General features: G+C 38.9%; 1 protein-coding gene across 1 annotated transcript; it reads left to right on the forward strand.

Moving 5' to 3' along the window:
- Positions 1 to 5,407: 5,407 nt before the first annotated feature.
- On the forward strand, positions 5,408 to 14,713 carry LOC144023772 (EF-hand and coiled-coil domain-containing protein 1). Its single transcript, XM_077529601.1, has 9 exons — positions 5,408 to 6,164; positions 7,887 to 8,316; positions 8,391 to 8,525; positions 10,512 to 10,576; positions 11,499 to 11,643; positions 11,740 to 11,884; positions 13,263 to 13,382; positions 14,223 to 14,289; positions 14,374 to 14,713. The coding sequence occupies exons 1-9, from the start codon at positions 5,567 to 5,569 to the stop codon at positions 14,544 to 14,546; spliced, it is 1,878 nt and encodes a 625-aa protein (XP_077385727.1). The 5' UTR covers positions 5,408 to 5,566; the 3' UTR covers positions 14,547 to 14,713.
- The last annotated feature ends 1,817 nt before the right edge of the window (positions 14,714 to 16,530 follow it).

The raw sequence follows: 16,530 nt of genomic DNA on the forward strand, positions 1-16,530 counted from the left end.
ACACAAAATGTGTGTATTTCTGATGGCACTGACGTCTTCGACACAAATATTTACTTTTGAGCGCTGTACAAAAGGATTTTGAGAAACTAAATGAGAAAGAAACTCTCTTTTGCAGCACCAATCCAGAAAGGTTACCGTAGATGTCACTTCAGTTCACAGCATCAGTCTCTGCTTCACCACCAGATACAACTGCAAAAATTATGAATGAACGGAAGTGACTCCCATATTGTACTTCTAGCTGTCAACCAGATGGTGGCAGTAAAATGGCATCATACGCGATTTGTTACTTTCGGGCCTAAAGTCATCCCCTGTGATTCCCCAAATTACTGCCAGTGCCAACATTACAACAATATTTGCATTATTTTTTAATGTATGATTGTCTGGTAATCACTTAAAATAAGTGCACGCTTTAGTAGTAAACGCCTAGAAGATACGAGTCCTCAATAAAATTGTGTTCTATGGCTGTTCAAAATTACATTGAAATTTTGAAAGTCAGTAATTATGTCAAGATGAGTCAATGCTAAATTGAGTGCAACAATTAATGAGTTGTAACTTTTTGTTTCGTTTCAGTCCAAAGGAGTATTTATTATGGGAGTACGTACTGCAGTGTTTGGACTCAATGGGCCTCGTATGCGTGTGCTTGCTCAGGGCTCAAAGTCTTTCGACGTGACTTGTTGATTTTGTGATTGTGTGTGAAGACAGACAAAGTTGTAAGTCATGTTACTCAGCAGGTTGTCAAGGAGTCAGATGAAGCTTTTGGGGGCCCACATGCCCCCCCCATATTCCTGTTTTCACTGGGTTTGCACAGCTTTATTTATACAAGTAGGGTGCCAGATGCTGCTTTGTCCAAGCAGTCAGTCTGTTTGATGTTTACATAAACTGTATTCACTTCACTGTAAAGAATAGTTACATTTCTTTTCAATGTAAATACAGAATTATATTTTATAAACTCATTTGGGTGTGTGACTCATTTGCATTTATAGAGCTGGTGTTATCACTAATGACCTGGTTTTGACATTTATTATTATTATTTAAAAAATAATAATAATAATCATCTGTACTGCACAGATTCAGATTTGTTCTGAAAAACAAAATAAAAGAAAACTTGGCTACTCTTGACCTGGATGAAATTTCAAAACGAAGTGCCAAGGGAAACATGTGGAAGGAATAACAAACTGACAAACCAAGCTGGAACCTCCAAACAATTACAGCAGCTAAGGCCGCCATTAGAATTGAGACATATTTGCAAATAAACATGGAAGATGTATCAGTTCAGTCACACCCAGGCTCCATTGTTTTCATGTCAATATGTGTTAGCTTGGTATTGGCGCTACGTGTAGCCACATGCCTCATCTGCTCTCCATAAACCTCATCCTGCCTCTTCGCTGGCTCGAAGCGAGGTAATACGAAGTCCCATGAGTATTTGTGAGAGGGTGAACATTTGAATTTCTGCACATCATGGACAGCTCAAATGTGCTGCTTCTATCTCTCTTTTCTCTATCTCGGGAATGAGGAAATTAGCATAGTCATTAACCCCAAAGCACACACACGCACGCACGCACACACACCGGCCCATAAATCACATCTGCATTGAAGCAATGAACTCTGAGCCCACTCCCAGTCGAACCTTAATTCCTCATGTCAAAACCCATGTTGACACGATCCTCATCGATCACTGATTGCGTGATTCGTGTTTGGGAACGAGGGAACTTAACACGTGAAGTGTGATTATTTCCACCCACACACCTTTGTGAAACTTTTATGCACACTATTAAAGAGGATGTCGTGTTCCCAAGATGTCCCGCGAGTGCCTCAACAATGCACACAGTTTATTATCGACTTGACGACATAACTCATATCAATGTGACCATATGTGACTAAGGAATGAAGTGTTTCCCATCCAGTGTTATGTTCTGAGGTTGGATCCCAAAGCGCAGACACAAAATAAGATTTTGACACCTTTTTTCACATAACATCAAGAGACGCGAAGCTAACTTGGGCTTTGGAGGTGCACAGGGAGACAGAGGTAACAGAAGTAATAATCCGACAAAACGCGCGCTTCTCAGACAGGCTTATATAGAAGGTGAATCGATCTGATTGGCTGTGGCTAGACATGTGGGTAACAGGACTGACTTGGAATTATTTGATTGGCTGTTGACCAGATAAAGAGATTAAAGATTCCTGACATCGCATAGCTCCTGACATCACATAGCGTCTTACCAGTTGAAACCAGATGCTGGTTACATCAGTTCAAAACAGACACTTGACCACACGGTTATGACCCAAGCATAACCCAAACTTAACCCTTGCATGGCCTAAACATAACCCTTGCATGACCCAAGTCATGACAACAAGCATAACCCCTGCATGACCCTAGTCAAGATCGTAAACATAAAGCTTGCATGACCCTAGTCAAGCCAGTACTAAGCATAACCCTTGCATGACCCTAGTCATGACCGTAAACATAAAGCTTGCATGACCCTAGTCAAGCCAGTACTAATCATAACCCTTGCATGACCCTAGTCATGACAGTACTAAACATAACCCTTGCATGACCCTAGTCATGACCGTAAACATAAAGCTTGCATGACCCTAGTCAAGCCAGTACTAATCATAACCCTTGCATGACCCTAGTCATGACCGTAAACATAAAGCTTGCATGACCCTAGTCAAGACAGTACTAAGCCTAACCCTGCATGACCCTAGTCATGACCGTAAACATAACCCTTGCATGACCCTAATCATGACCGTAAACATAACCCTTGCATGACCCTAGTCATTACTTTGTGTCAGTCCTTGTTTGATTGTTTTTCACCCTTCAAATCTCACATTTTTCCCCAACATCTTTTCCTTTCCTTTTCTTCTTTTCCTTGACCATATCTTTCTTTAACAGTATTTTGCATCCGAATGGTAAATATACTGTTTCTTTTTTTCAATTAGAGCTTGATATTCCCTCTGTCATAACCAAGATTCAATGTTGGTTCCAACATTACGCTCCAGGGATGACTAACTGACTTGTGCTGGATCCATTTCTTGCAGTAGTGCAGATGGTAGATCACTTCGCCAAACCAAACTCAACTAAACTGCACGGCCAGACCAGAAAAATGAAAACTGTTATCATGTTTAGCTGTTTACTTCTTTCTTTCTTTCTTTCTTTCTTTCTTTCTTTCTTTCTTTCTTTCTTTCTTTCTTTCTTTCTTTCTTTCGTTCGTTCGTTCGTTCGTTCGTTCGTTCGTTCGTTCGTTCGTTCGTTCGTTCGTTCGTTCGTTCGTTCGTTCTTTCTTTCTTTCTTCAATAATACCTTTTGGCTTTTTTTTTTTAAATAACTAACAGTAGTTTTTAGTTTGAGTGATCGCTATTACAACAAAGACTTAAGTACCTGCATGCATATGTGACACGTGGGAGCATCCATGACTGTACATGAAGTGAGGCAACATTTGTGTGTGAATCAAAATACAGGAATTAAAATATATTCTACTTTTTAAAGTTCTGATATTTATATCATTTGAATTCTGTTTTTTTTCTTCCTATACTTGGATGGCAGTTATGATTGTAAAAAGTGTGTTCCATGATGTGAACTCACATTCAGCAGGTCTCACAATTGATAAAATATGGGCTTGACAGTGAAAGTGACTGCACATTAAAAAAAGAAATAAATAAAAAATAAATCAAGTACACATGAAACAATGCAGTAACAAGTTGATATAACTGGCACAGAGAAACAGTGGCAGCAAAAAAATAAAAATAAAAAAACCAAACATCTGGAAAGCGTAAGTTAGACTCCATTTGACCTTCAGATGAGCATATGGCAGCCAACGCAAAGCCTGCCGATACGATAGTGCTTCACTCCACCTCCAAAAGGTGAACAACCGGCCAATTGGGTTTATCTCTATGCGCACACACCGAAACCCACACACGCACGCTCACAAAGCTGCCGACCCCCTCTTTTTTTATTTATTGCCCCTTCCATGCTCCCATCCTTTCATTTTTAGATAAGGTCCTTTCACCCGTTGCTGGCAGCAGCTGAGAGGTCAGGAGAACAACAGAAGGACAGACGGCTGAGCTTCTCAAACGGACAAAAAAAAAAAAATCCATTCTTTCTTTTCTTTACCAAAGGGGATTAAATAATTCTTGTAGCTGGGCGGATGTTTGGCTAGAATGCTCGTGTCCTCAATTCCATTATTTTTTTTTATTTTTTTCCATTTCTGCAACATCTGACTATGTGCATAATTGTCATACTTTGTATAAATTGACTCTTTTCCTGTGTTTTTTTTTTTTCTTTTTGTACACATGCCTAAGTGCATTTTTCCTGCCAAATGTAATGTGCTCGCCCCACAACGTGGAATGCATGTGATGCAACCTGCACGGTGTGGTCTAATCATGCCCAGGTGAGTGTATCTTTGCTTCGGGCTGTCAAATGAATGACACGCGCTGAGGTCAGGGTGGGGAAAAGCTGTTTACTTTGACAGAAGTTTCTCTTTGACGTCAGCCACGGAAAGAACTGACAGCAAGGGTTTCGTTTTGGATGTTTGTGTGTTGTCGCCACACTTGAAGGCATGAATAAAGTCAGCAATTTGCTGCCTGGGATAAGTGAAGGAGTAAAACTTATACATACAGCCCTTAATTATTATTTTTATTTTTATTTTTATTTTTATTTTTATTTTTATTTTTTTATTTTTTATTTTATTTTTTTTTTTTATTTTTTTTTATTTTTTATTTTTTTATCATTATCATTTTAAACTTCCTTATGTTAAAGTTTGTTGAATAATGTTTTAAGATTGTTAGTTTGTAACCTATTTTCATTTATTTTTCTTCCTCTGAATGTTAACTACTGTTTCTTGATGCTTATGTGTTGTCTTTCCTCGTGTAAAGCACATTGAGTTGCCTTGTGTATGAAATGTGCTATACAAATAAACTTGCCTTGCCTTGCCTTGCCTTAACACACGATGTACGACTAAAGAAATCAAGGATGAATTAAGGTGCACATTACGGAAACAGTTGGTTTCAATTGGCACTTGTGGTCTGATGAGTCAAGCGTTAGAAAGTAAAGTTCTATCCGCTAATACAGGCAACTGTGTTTTTATTTTATTTATTTTTTTAAACTTTTCCCATTCAGAGCCACATACAGAAAAAGTGAAGGAGGAGGAGGCGGTTTAAGAAAAATGTTTAGCATTAAAAAAAATTAAAAAAAAGTCTCCATCTCACCTATATGCACTATAGTACATCATAAAATTAACCCTCAAACGTTTTGCCATAGAAGACATCCACCATCCATTTTCTTTTTCAGTCATTGGATAAAAAGAAAAAAAGTCCGTAATAATAAATAAATACAAGGTGGGCACCTTATTGGTAGTCACAGACCATCACAGTCAGAAAAATTTGCATTGGAGGGCGGAGCCAGGCCAGGCTTGAATGGGACTTTGTTTTCTCCATGTAGTAACTTTCAGACTCGCATTTAGCTTAGGTGGGACGATACATTTCGAATCGCAATCTTTGCCGTATCCAATTTCTTTGGTGAGATTTTAATCGAAACAAACAAACAAAAAATAGAAGAAGTGAATGTTGGATGATGGAGCGCGCCACTTTCGCGTTGAAGTCCGTCCAGCCTTGGCCGAGAGCAGCTCGGAGGAGCGAGTGGCTCCGAAGCGCCTTGGCCCACCACCACCGCCCCGATCCCGGCGTGGAGAACGAAATCGTCGTCCTGGCCACCGGAATTGACCAATACTTGCAGGAGGTCTTCCACCATCTTGCCTACCCCAACCGGGACGAGAAAGTGTCGGCGGAGGACTTCAGCACCCTCTGCGCCGTGCTCGGCGTCACCGGAGCTCGGAAAGCGAAGAAGACGATGAAAGGAGCCGCGGATGACGGAGGCGGCGGCGACGAAGACGAGGACGAATTCGGAGACGTGTGCTGCGCGGTGCCTCGTCAGATGGCGTTCAAGGACTTCCACTCGCGTCTGTGCGGCTTCTTTCGCGTGCGTTCCGCGCGCGCAGGCGCCGTCGCGGGGGAATGCGCGTGGCGACTGCCCGTGACTGAGGAGACGGAGCTGGTGGAGAGACACATCAGGCTTCGCTGGCCTCGTGTGAGAAGGAGGAAATTTGTCACTTTTGACCTGACGAGGAATCCGAACGGGCGACACGGATCCGCGGAGGACGTTTCTGCTGGTACGCTTTGCATGTTGCGTTTTGGCAAACACTTTTGACGTTCGCTTGCAAATACGTTTCACCATCGATGACGTAGACAGCCTTTCTCAGTCTCTCGTTTTTACGTGACTACTCTTTCAAGGGGCGTCGATCTGGGGGCTAACATGCAACGTGGGACCCTGCGTATCTGTCAGCCCCCCCCCCCCCCCGTTGACCGCAGTGGTGCCCCCCTCACAGACTAGAATCGAACGTTGTCGGCCCAGATTATGTGAAGCTGCTGTCTCTCATTTACAGAGATGGCAATATTAGAAGTACAGACAACTCCTTTACTGAAGTTAAACAAAAAAAAAGTACCGGCTCTGACATGTACCCAAGTACAAAACTAAGCATTTATTTAAACTGTCAATTATTGCGCAATTAATCAAAATTCAATTCCAATTACAATTATTTTTGTTACACTGCACAATTACAAAAGCAGCATAATCGTCCAAAAATTGATTAGTAATAACTAGGGGTGTTAAAAAAAATCGATTCGGCGATATATCGCGATACTACATCGCGCGATTCTTGAATCGATTCAATAAAAAAAAATAGATTTTTTTTTTTTTTTTTTTTTTTTTAAGAGCTCAGAATTGTTCATTCGGCAGTCTTACCGATTCAACGTCTTATCATTGCTTTTTTTTTTTTTTTTGTGTGTGTGTGAATCGATTTTTAAACTTCCATTTTTAATGGAAAAATATTCAACAAAACGTCTGACTTCGGGTTAGGATTCACACCTTGAGCATGGAAGAATGTTATATGAACGGAATTTTAAGCCTTAATATTTTATTTTAATGCTGTTCAAACATGAAACAGATTACAACCTGTATAAGACTGAAATTTCAGATAAATAAATAATACATGTTCATATAAATCTTACACTCTACAAGCTTACTGATTAGTATTTTCTAAATTTGAATGAAAAAAAAATCGCAACAATCGACTTATAAATTCGTATCGGGATTAATCGGTATCGAATCGAATCGTGACCTGTGAATCGTGATACGAATCGAATCGTCAGGTACGAGGCAATTCACACCCCTAGTAATAACAATTTTGAGTTGTTTAAATGTATACATTTTTTAAATATTAAAATAACTTTTGATCCAAAAGGAACTTGCATAATTATAAGTGTTTTAAAGAAGTTTATTTGTCTTAATAATTTGTACGTTTAAACATTTTCTTGTTTTGTTTGCTTGTAGCAAAAAAATAACTAATCGTCCTAATCGCGATTTCAATTATTACCAAAATAATCGTGATTAATATTTTCTTCATAATCAAGCAGCTGTTTTGGAAACAGATTGGGGTGGGAAATTTCCACACGCAAAATAGTTGAACGTTTTGATTAATTTGCGTAGTGCTCATACTTTCAAAAAAAGGAAATGGATACACAAAAAACAACATAACAAAAAATGCTAATGCTAATGTTAGCTGAAAAAAAAAACGAACATTCGAGGGGCGAACATTTGCAATGCAGGCGAATATTGATTTCATGTCAGGGATCGTTCAAGTTTGCAAACGTTCGCCGGATTGAACATGTTGAGAATATCATTGCGAAAAGAAAGAACATTAAAACTCGAATATTTGTGAACTTGAACAAACCCTGACGTGATATTCAACGATTCAAAATCAAAAGTAGAATATGAAGATCATTTTTGCTACGAGCACACGTTGATCAGTTCTACTTCCTTTCGTCACCCCCAGAAGAGTTAGCCGCTCTGCGGGAACTCGTGGAGGACCTCCGATCAGCGCTGCAGGGTAGCGACGCCCGCTGTTTGGCCCTCGAAGTGGCTCTGAGGCGAGAGCGGGGCCGCACGCGGCCGGCGCCCGTCCGCGTTCCGTCGCCCGCCACTTCCATTTCCCTCACGCAGGGCAAACTGGTGCCCACGCGGCGGATTCAAGGCCAGACGAGCGTCGCCGGAGGAAACGGCGGCAGGAGGTTGGGGAGACGCTGGGACACGAGGGACCCGCTTTTAAGAGAGCTGCAGCTGATTCGTTCCTCGCGCGACGGGCAGCTGGAGGAGGCCATCAAGTTCAACCAGCGGCTGGAGGAGGAGCTGCGCTGGGCGTACCAGGAAGTCAGCAAGCTTCAGGGGGTGGAATCTGCGCTCAGGAGGGAGAACGTCCAAATTAGGTTGGATCGCGGCGCGTTCAAAACCATCAGCCGATGTTGTTTCAAATGCCGTCGTGTTCATGACGTCCGTCCAGGAGACGGGCAGAGGAGGCCAGGGAGGCTTTGAGCTTGGGCCTGGAGCGGGTGCGAAGGATTCAGGAACAGGCCGGATCCGTGCCGCGGCTTCAGTCCAGGATCGAGCAGCTGGAGAGTGAACTGCAGCAGTACAGGTAGTGTGGACACGTGTTATGTTGATGCGTCGCGTTTGGCGGACTCCGGCGAGTTTATTTCTGCTTCCGAAATGTCAAAGATATGCACGCGCTTGTCCTGCGCAGGATTTGAAGGGGTGAATTGAGCTTCTTCTGAGGTTGGATCACAAAAACGCAGACACAAATAAGATTTGACCACTTTATTCACATAACATCAAGAGACGTGAAGCTAACTTGGGCCGTGGAGGTGCACAGCGAGACAGAGGTAACAGAAGTAATAATCTGACAAAAACACACTTCCCAACTTATATAGACAGCGAATCGATCTGATTGGCTAGACATGTGGGTAACAGGACTGACATGGAATTATCAGATTGGCTGTTGACCATATAGAGATTAAAGATTCCTGACATCACATAGCGTCTTACCAGGTGAAACGAGATACTGGTTACATCAGTTCAAAACAGACACTTGACCACACGGTCATGACCCAAACATAACCCTTGCCTGACCCTAGTCATGACAGTAAGCATAACCCTTGCGTGACCCTAGTCATGACAGTAAACATAACCCTTGCCTGACCCTAGTCGTGACAGTAAGCATAACCCTTGCATGACCCTAGTCGTGACAGTAAGCATAACCCTTGCATGACCCTAGTCGTGACAGTAAGCATAACCCTTGCATGACCCTAGTCATGACAGTAAACATAACACTTGCATGACCCTAGTCGTGACAGTAAGCATAACCCTTGCATGACCCTAGTCGTGACAGTAAGCATAACCCTTGCATGACCCTAGTCATGACAGTAAACATAACACTTGCATGACCCTAGTCGTGACAGTAAGCATAACCCTTGCATGACCCTAGTCGTGACAGTAAGCATAACCCTTGCATGACCCAAGTCATGACAGTAAACATAACACTTGCATGACCCTAGTCGTGACAGTAAGCATAACCCTTGCATGACCCTAGTCGTGACAGTAAACATAACCCTTGCATGACCCTAGTCGCGACAGTAAGCATAACCCTTGCATGACCCTAATCGTGACAGTAAGCATAACCCTTGCATGACCCTAGTCGTGACAGTAAGCATAACCCTTGCATGACCCTAGTCGTGACAGTAAGCATAACCCTTGCATGACCCTAGTCGTGACAGTAAACATAACCCTTGCCTGACCCGAGTCGTGACAGTAAACATAACCCTTGCATGACCCTAGTCGTGACAGTAAGCATAACCCTTGCATGACCCTAATCGTGACAGTAAGCATAACCCTTGCATGACCCTAGTCGTGACAGTAAGCATAACCCTTGCATGACCCTAGTCGTGACACTAAGCATAACCCTTGCATGACCCTAGTCATGACAGTAAACATAACACTTGCATGACCCTAGTCGTGACAGTAAACATAACCCTTGCATGACCCTAGTCATGACAGTACTAAACATAACCCTTGCATGACCTTAGTCATGACATTGTGTCAGTCCTTAAATGTTTTCATTAAATATTGTATAGCGTTGTTGAAATAATCAGGCCAAGCCTAGTCATGACAGTAAACATAACCCTTGCATGACCCTAGTCATGACAGAGCTGCTAGGAAGTTAAAGTGGAAGCCAACCTTCAACATTTCTTGACAATATGTTATATTTGTCCTCACTCGTCTAAAACATGACATTCTGACTAATATTACGAGTTATGTAGCAAAATACAGCCATTTTTATCAATCTCAGGGGGCGGCCATTTTGCCATAAAATATATTACTGTCAAAAAATGTTTTTGTGGGGGTTGACTTCCACTTTAACTCAGCTGCGTTCACTCCCACAACAGTGTAAACACAACTTCCAACCTCACCTTTCTACAAAAATACGAGAGAGCGAGAGAGAGAGAGAGGAGAAATCCTCTGGATGCAGGCCTCTACCTGTAACGACAACTATGTGGTCATGTACATACTTCAGGTGGCGTGTGAAAGCGCATGAGTACTGTTTCCGAATGTTCTCCTTCTCCTCCAGATCCGGCTGCGTGTGTCTTCCTGAAAGCGCCTCAGCAAGAGGAGTCGACTCATATTGTAAGACGGGTGAGGAACAGATGAATAATAAACGCCTCATATTCTTGGTCAATAACGGAAATGACATCAACTTCCTGTTGGAAATCTATTCATTTTACTGATATGAGTATTTCAATGAATTATTGATAGTTAAAATATTTAAAATGGAACTTTTTCAAACTCTTCCTTTACCGTTTACGTGTTCCAAATGAAGTTTGATGATTGTTTTCTGGAGATGTCAAATATATTTTTGCATACAGAGGATTTTCCTGTATTGATTACCTTCAATATGAATGTCTAAAAAAATGTAAATAATCAAAACGTTTTGAAACTAGGACTTTACGCATGTTAGGTATTGACACATATCAGTATGTTTAGCCATGGACGGCGCTGATAGCAAAAATAAAAAATAAAAATGGAGCGCAAATAAAGGAACTAGAAGTGCGCATGTTTACTTTATTAATAGTAAAAAGTAGGCTTCTTGGTACTACCTGGCGTCACGATTAAACCCAAAAGCGCTGCACAGGCACAACAAAAACAAGGGGCGCCACCTTGTGGCGCGGCGTCATACTGCGGATTGTTACACAAGACGGCATAAAAACATTGATACATATGATTTTATAGTGTCTTTACCATTATTGATCAATAATAGAGATAGACTTAGGCTCTCACATAAAAAAAATAAAATAAATTCGGAAAAAAAAAGATATCAAATCAAATATTTTTATTTATTTATTTTTTCCTTATTGGAGCATGTCAGGAGTGAGGCCCGCCTGCCGAGAAAAGTGAAGAAATTGACCCCTCACCCTCCTGTGATGTTCAGAATTGCCACAACATGGCTAATAAAGCACATCTCTATTCACTTCAACATAGTTCCTTGGCACCAAGATGCCACAAAGTTGTCCATGTGGTGTTTAGACGGTGACGCGAACGAGCGGGTTCGTTTTTGCAGATGCCGAGTGCCTGCAGAGAGCCGTGGAGGGAAGAGCCGCCTCTGATGAAGAGGAGGAAGTCGACGGGGGCTCCAGCGATGAAAGCCAGCGGCGCCTTTTGGAGGCGAGGAACCGCGTCAGCGCATCGCATGGCTGGGCCGGAAGGTGAGCTCGTTTTCAACATCTCAAGCAAAAAGCACAATCGTTGAAAGAAAACACCTAAAAACTCCACTCCGCTCCTCTTATGCCCTGTTGTTAAAGTTGTCCGAGTCACGCGGTCCATCAGCACCTCTCAAAGTGCGGCCTGCGCGACAGCCGCCCCGGCAGTGACGACAGGGGATGCTGCAGCTGGAAACGGCAACAGGAAGACGAGTTCTCAGCAAGCAGCCGAGCTCGTGAGGAGAAGGTGGGCGAAGGAAAAACATGCATTTTCATATTTTGCTCAGTATGAACTTGGCAATTCCGCAAGCTGTTATTGTCGTTTATCCTGCAAGGATCGACTTCATGGAAGAAAACCTTTAATTTCTGCAAAAAACAAAAACATTCCAATAGCTCATCATGTGATAGCTGGAGATATTGACTCAATGAAAAGATGAGCGGTATAGCAAAAATTTTGCACTTACAAAAATAATAATTCAGTTTTGAATCTTTCAGAGAGATCCTACAAATATAATAAAAACAATAATAATAAAAAAAACAAAATAATAATAATAATAATAATAAATCGAAAGTTCGTAACATGAAACAAAAACATAACATTAAAACATATTACATTTTATTACAATTAGGGGTGTCAAAATTAGTGTGTTAATTTTGAGCTAATTTAAAGTTCCTTTACCACCACTATCTTTTTTTTTTTTTTTTTTTTAAATGCGTGATTAATGACCACTCACTTACTTGGGAGTGGTCATTAAGTCGCAAAACAGCAGACATGTTAATGTCAACATTTAGCAGTCATAAATGTAATAATAATGCATCGATTTGTGGAGACTGTGGTCAAGTTGTATTTTACCATTTTTAAAATGTGAAAAAAAATTCACAAGTTACTTGATGTTAAAGATGAGATAGCTCTTAATTAATATGAAAAGAAAAATCCACTGAGATGACACCGTCTTACAAGTGCAATTATGCCATCTAGTGGCAGAAAAAATGACCTCGACACAAATCAACATTTTTACAGTTCGGTACATCTTCCATCAAAAATTCCCAGGGAGTTAATTGCTGTATAAGATCCAGAGGGATACAATCGGCAAATATTTGATATTGTGAAGGGAATGCTTCATGAGTATCGTGTTATTTTCAAGGCAATGAACGTGTTTGCCCTCTGCTGACTCATTTGTTTTGTCTCTTCTGTTATTAAACAGCTCAGTGCACGTGTGTCAACAGCTGTCTCCTTACAAAGTTTGGCTTCCAATTGGCGAACATTCCATTGTTAGCAGTGATCATTTTGTCAATGACAAATTTTTGTCATAATTTTCCTCACAATTTTTTTTTTTTCCCCAGACCAAAATTAAACGAAAACTAAAATAGAAACTGTCAATTTAGTCGACTAAAATTGCCCTTCATTTTCATTGAGTAAAATTGGATTAAAACTCAAATACAATCAGATGACTAAATTATGACTGAAACTTTAATTAATTTTAGTCAAAAGACTATAACTAAAACACAATTAAAATTTCTTGCCAAAATGAACACTGATAGAAAAGAAATCAAGCGCATTGGTTTTTGAGTATGTGTTTCTGAACTTTATTAATTATTGCTATATTAATATTGTATCCTGTTAGAGGCTGGATGAAGAGCAGGACAAGGCAGCTGTGGACGGGACGGACAGGGAGGAGGAGCCATCTTTGACGGAGGGAAAGTTCAGAGACGCACTCATGTTACTTCTGCAGCTACGCAATAAGGTATCGTCTCTTGTTTATTCGTTTTTCTCCTCCCACAGTCACATTAATTAAATTTAATTACATTTAATTTAATTCCATCCATCCATGCATCAATTTTCTGAACCACTATTTTATTTTATTTTATTTTATTTTATTTTATTTTATTTTTATTTTATTTTTATTTTTATTAATTTTTATTGAATTTCTTTTTATTTTATTGTATTGTATTGTATTTTATTTTATTTATGTTATTTGTATTTTTATTTTTAATTGTATTTTTATTTTTATTTTTACTTTTATTTTTATGTATATATATATATTTTTTTAATTTATTTTATTTTATTTTATTTTTATTTTTATTTATTTTTATTGAATTTCTTTTTATTTTATTGTATTGTATTGTATTTTATTTTATTTATGTTATTTTTATTTTTAATTGTATTTTTATTTTTATTTTTACTTTTATTTTTATGTATATATATATATATATTTTTATTTTATTTTATTTTATTTTATTTTATTTTATTTTATTTTATTTTATTTTATTTTATTTTATTTTATTTTATTTTTATTTTTATATATTTTTATTGAATTTCTTTTTATTTTATTGTATTGTATTGTATTTTATTTTATTTATGTTATTTGTATTTTTATTTTTAATTGTATTTTTATTTTTATTTTTACTTTTATTTTTATGTATATATATATATATATATATATATATATATATATATATATATATATATATATATATATATATATATATATATTTTATTTTATTTTATTTTATTTTATTTTATTTTATTTTATTTTTATTCGCGCAAAGCTCAATTTAATGAATATTTACTTGTCTGTGTATAGAAGCTGTCCCGTAGGGAGCTGGGGAGCATAATGATGGATACTCTTGATATGTGCAGTCATGGAGATGGTACGCCAGTTATAATTTTTTATTTATTTATTTGCTCAGCTGTTTTGTCATTTGTTTTGTTTGTTTTTTCTCTGTGCAATGCAGGTCCATCCCAGGTAGTGCAGGTAGCCGATGGCCTTTCCGTGCAGTTATCCTCCAGCGATCACATTGGAGAAGGAGGCCGAGAGGCCAAAGGAGGCCAAAGTGAAGGCAAAGGCCTTCTTCCGCCATCGGGTCATCAAACGAGCAGCGCCAGCACGCTGGTCATCTCCTGTTAACGACTTCTAAACGTTTTTTTTTTTTTTTTCCTCCCCAGTCATGTCACTTTTACGGCAACACAAATGTTTTCATGTTTTCAAAATTATACATTGTTCTCTTTCATTCTATTATTTAATTGAAACATTTTATTGTACGCTAATTAAACTCTTAACAACTTTAACCAGGAATTAAGCCAATATGCTATTTCTTTTTTTTTGGGGGGGGGGGTCAATGAGTAACGGGTACTGTCTACCACTACTACAAATTGAATTAGATGTGCAAAGTCACAAACACATTTACAGCTAAACTAGCGACATAATTTCTCTTCATAACAAAAATAACCACTTTAGAAAAAGAATGTATAATTGCTTAATTGATATTTTTTTTTTTTTTTTTTTTTTTTTTACGCGTGATGGGAAAATGAAGCTTCATGAACCATTTGCAATATTTTTATTTAGTCCCCTAGATGGCGCACTTGGTTCAAAGAAGAGACTAGTGCATATTTGAATCAAGCGCTCAATCAAGAGGAGTAAAAACTAAAATATGCCACTTGCAATATTTTATTTGCCTCCCTTAGGCGCACTTGGTTAAAAGACAAATTTCCACTGCATCTAAAAACCAAGTGCACCATCTAGAGGAGTAAAAAGAAAAATCACAATTGGTTCACGAGGCTTCATTTTCTTATCACTTTATCATGCTTCATAAAAAAATAAAAAATAAATAAAAAAATAGGGATAGACCAATATAGGACATTTTGACAAATATCGGTATCGGCCTTGTTACAAAATCTGACAGCCGATAAAAGGTAAAGCTGAAACAATTTTTAATCGGAGGTGCCTACAATTTAAATTTCAGTTTCAACATTAAAAAAATAAATAAATAAAAAAAATTAGAAATTAAAATGACGTATATTGTCTAACTCTAAGATAAAAAAAAAAAAAAAAAAAACTTCAACATTTTGAAAAGTCTGAAAATTTGTTCAATACGCATGAATGCTTTTGTATTAAAAAATAAATAAATAAATAAAATGTTGCCGCCCAATATTTTTTTTCCCCCATAGTTACTGAAAATGAATATCGGCTTCAAATATTGGTTATCGGCCTCCTTGACTATTAACTTATTTGCTCCCAAAAACGTATAACGTACTATTTTATATATTGCCATGGTCCCAAAAACATATTTATACTTTTTTTTTTTTTTTATGCTAGCGCATACAGAAGGCTTTGATGCAGTCTCTGACCTGAAGAGGTTGCTTAAAGCAATGGCAGAAACAGATAGAATATACTTTTTTTTTTTTCCTGATGTAAGAAGAGACTCTAATCTTTCTTTTGGTAGGTTCCGTGTTTTTATCTTCAAAAACACAAGACAGTCGCACAGTTGACTGGTATGAAACAATAAAGTCGTTTATTCCCAGCAAGTCAGGAAAGAAACCCACGGGAACCCCCACAAAAGCTTCACACCCCTGGTGAGACTATCCAAGCCCCGCCCCCTCCCAACCGCTTCTCATGATATTCTGTGCAGCAAATGTGACAGGAGACGGCGGTCGGTCACAGTTTCAACGTGGATGGTGAAAGCCTGAGAGCTCATCTGGTTCCTCGTGAGTTCAGTTGAAGCGCTGAGGTTAAAAAAAAAAAAAAAAAAAAAAAAAAAGGCAGTCGTGGGTTTTGGTTGGGTGTTTTCGATTGCACAACAATCTGGAATGACACGCAACGGCAAATTTCTGCTCTTTGTTAGATGAAATGCTTCTTCTGTTTTTATGCCCATCTTTATCCAGGAACATGTGCACCCAAACTGCTGAGGTGTGTTTGCACTTTGTGTACATATTACACGTGAAAGTCAAGCGCGTCAACCGAGTCACTCGAAAGTTACAATATTACGTCATATTGCATATCACAATCAAAGTATTGTAAATCATTTATTAAATCAGGGCTACAGTCATTTAAGGCGCGGCCAAGCTGCTGATTGGTTACTCTAAGTTGAGCTTGGCTCTCAGAGGTTAATTTA

This window comes from Festucalex cinctus, chromosome 8, assembly GCF_051991245.1.
Source record: "Festucalex cinctus isolate MCC-2025b chromosome 8, RoL_Fcin_1.0, whole genome shotgun sequence".
Lineage (NCBI taxonomy): Eukaryota > Metazoa > Chordata > Actinopteri > Syngnathiformes > Syngnathidae > Festucalex > Festucalex cinctus.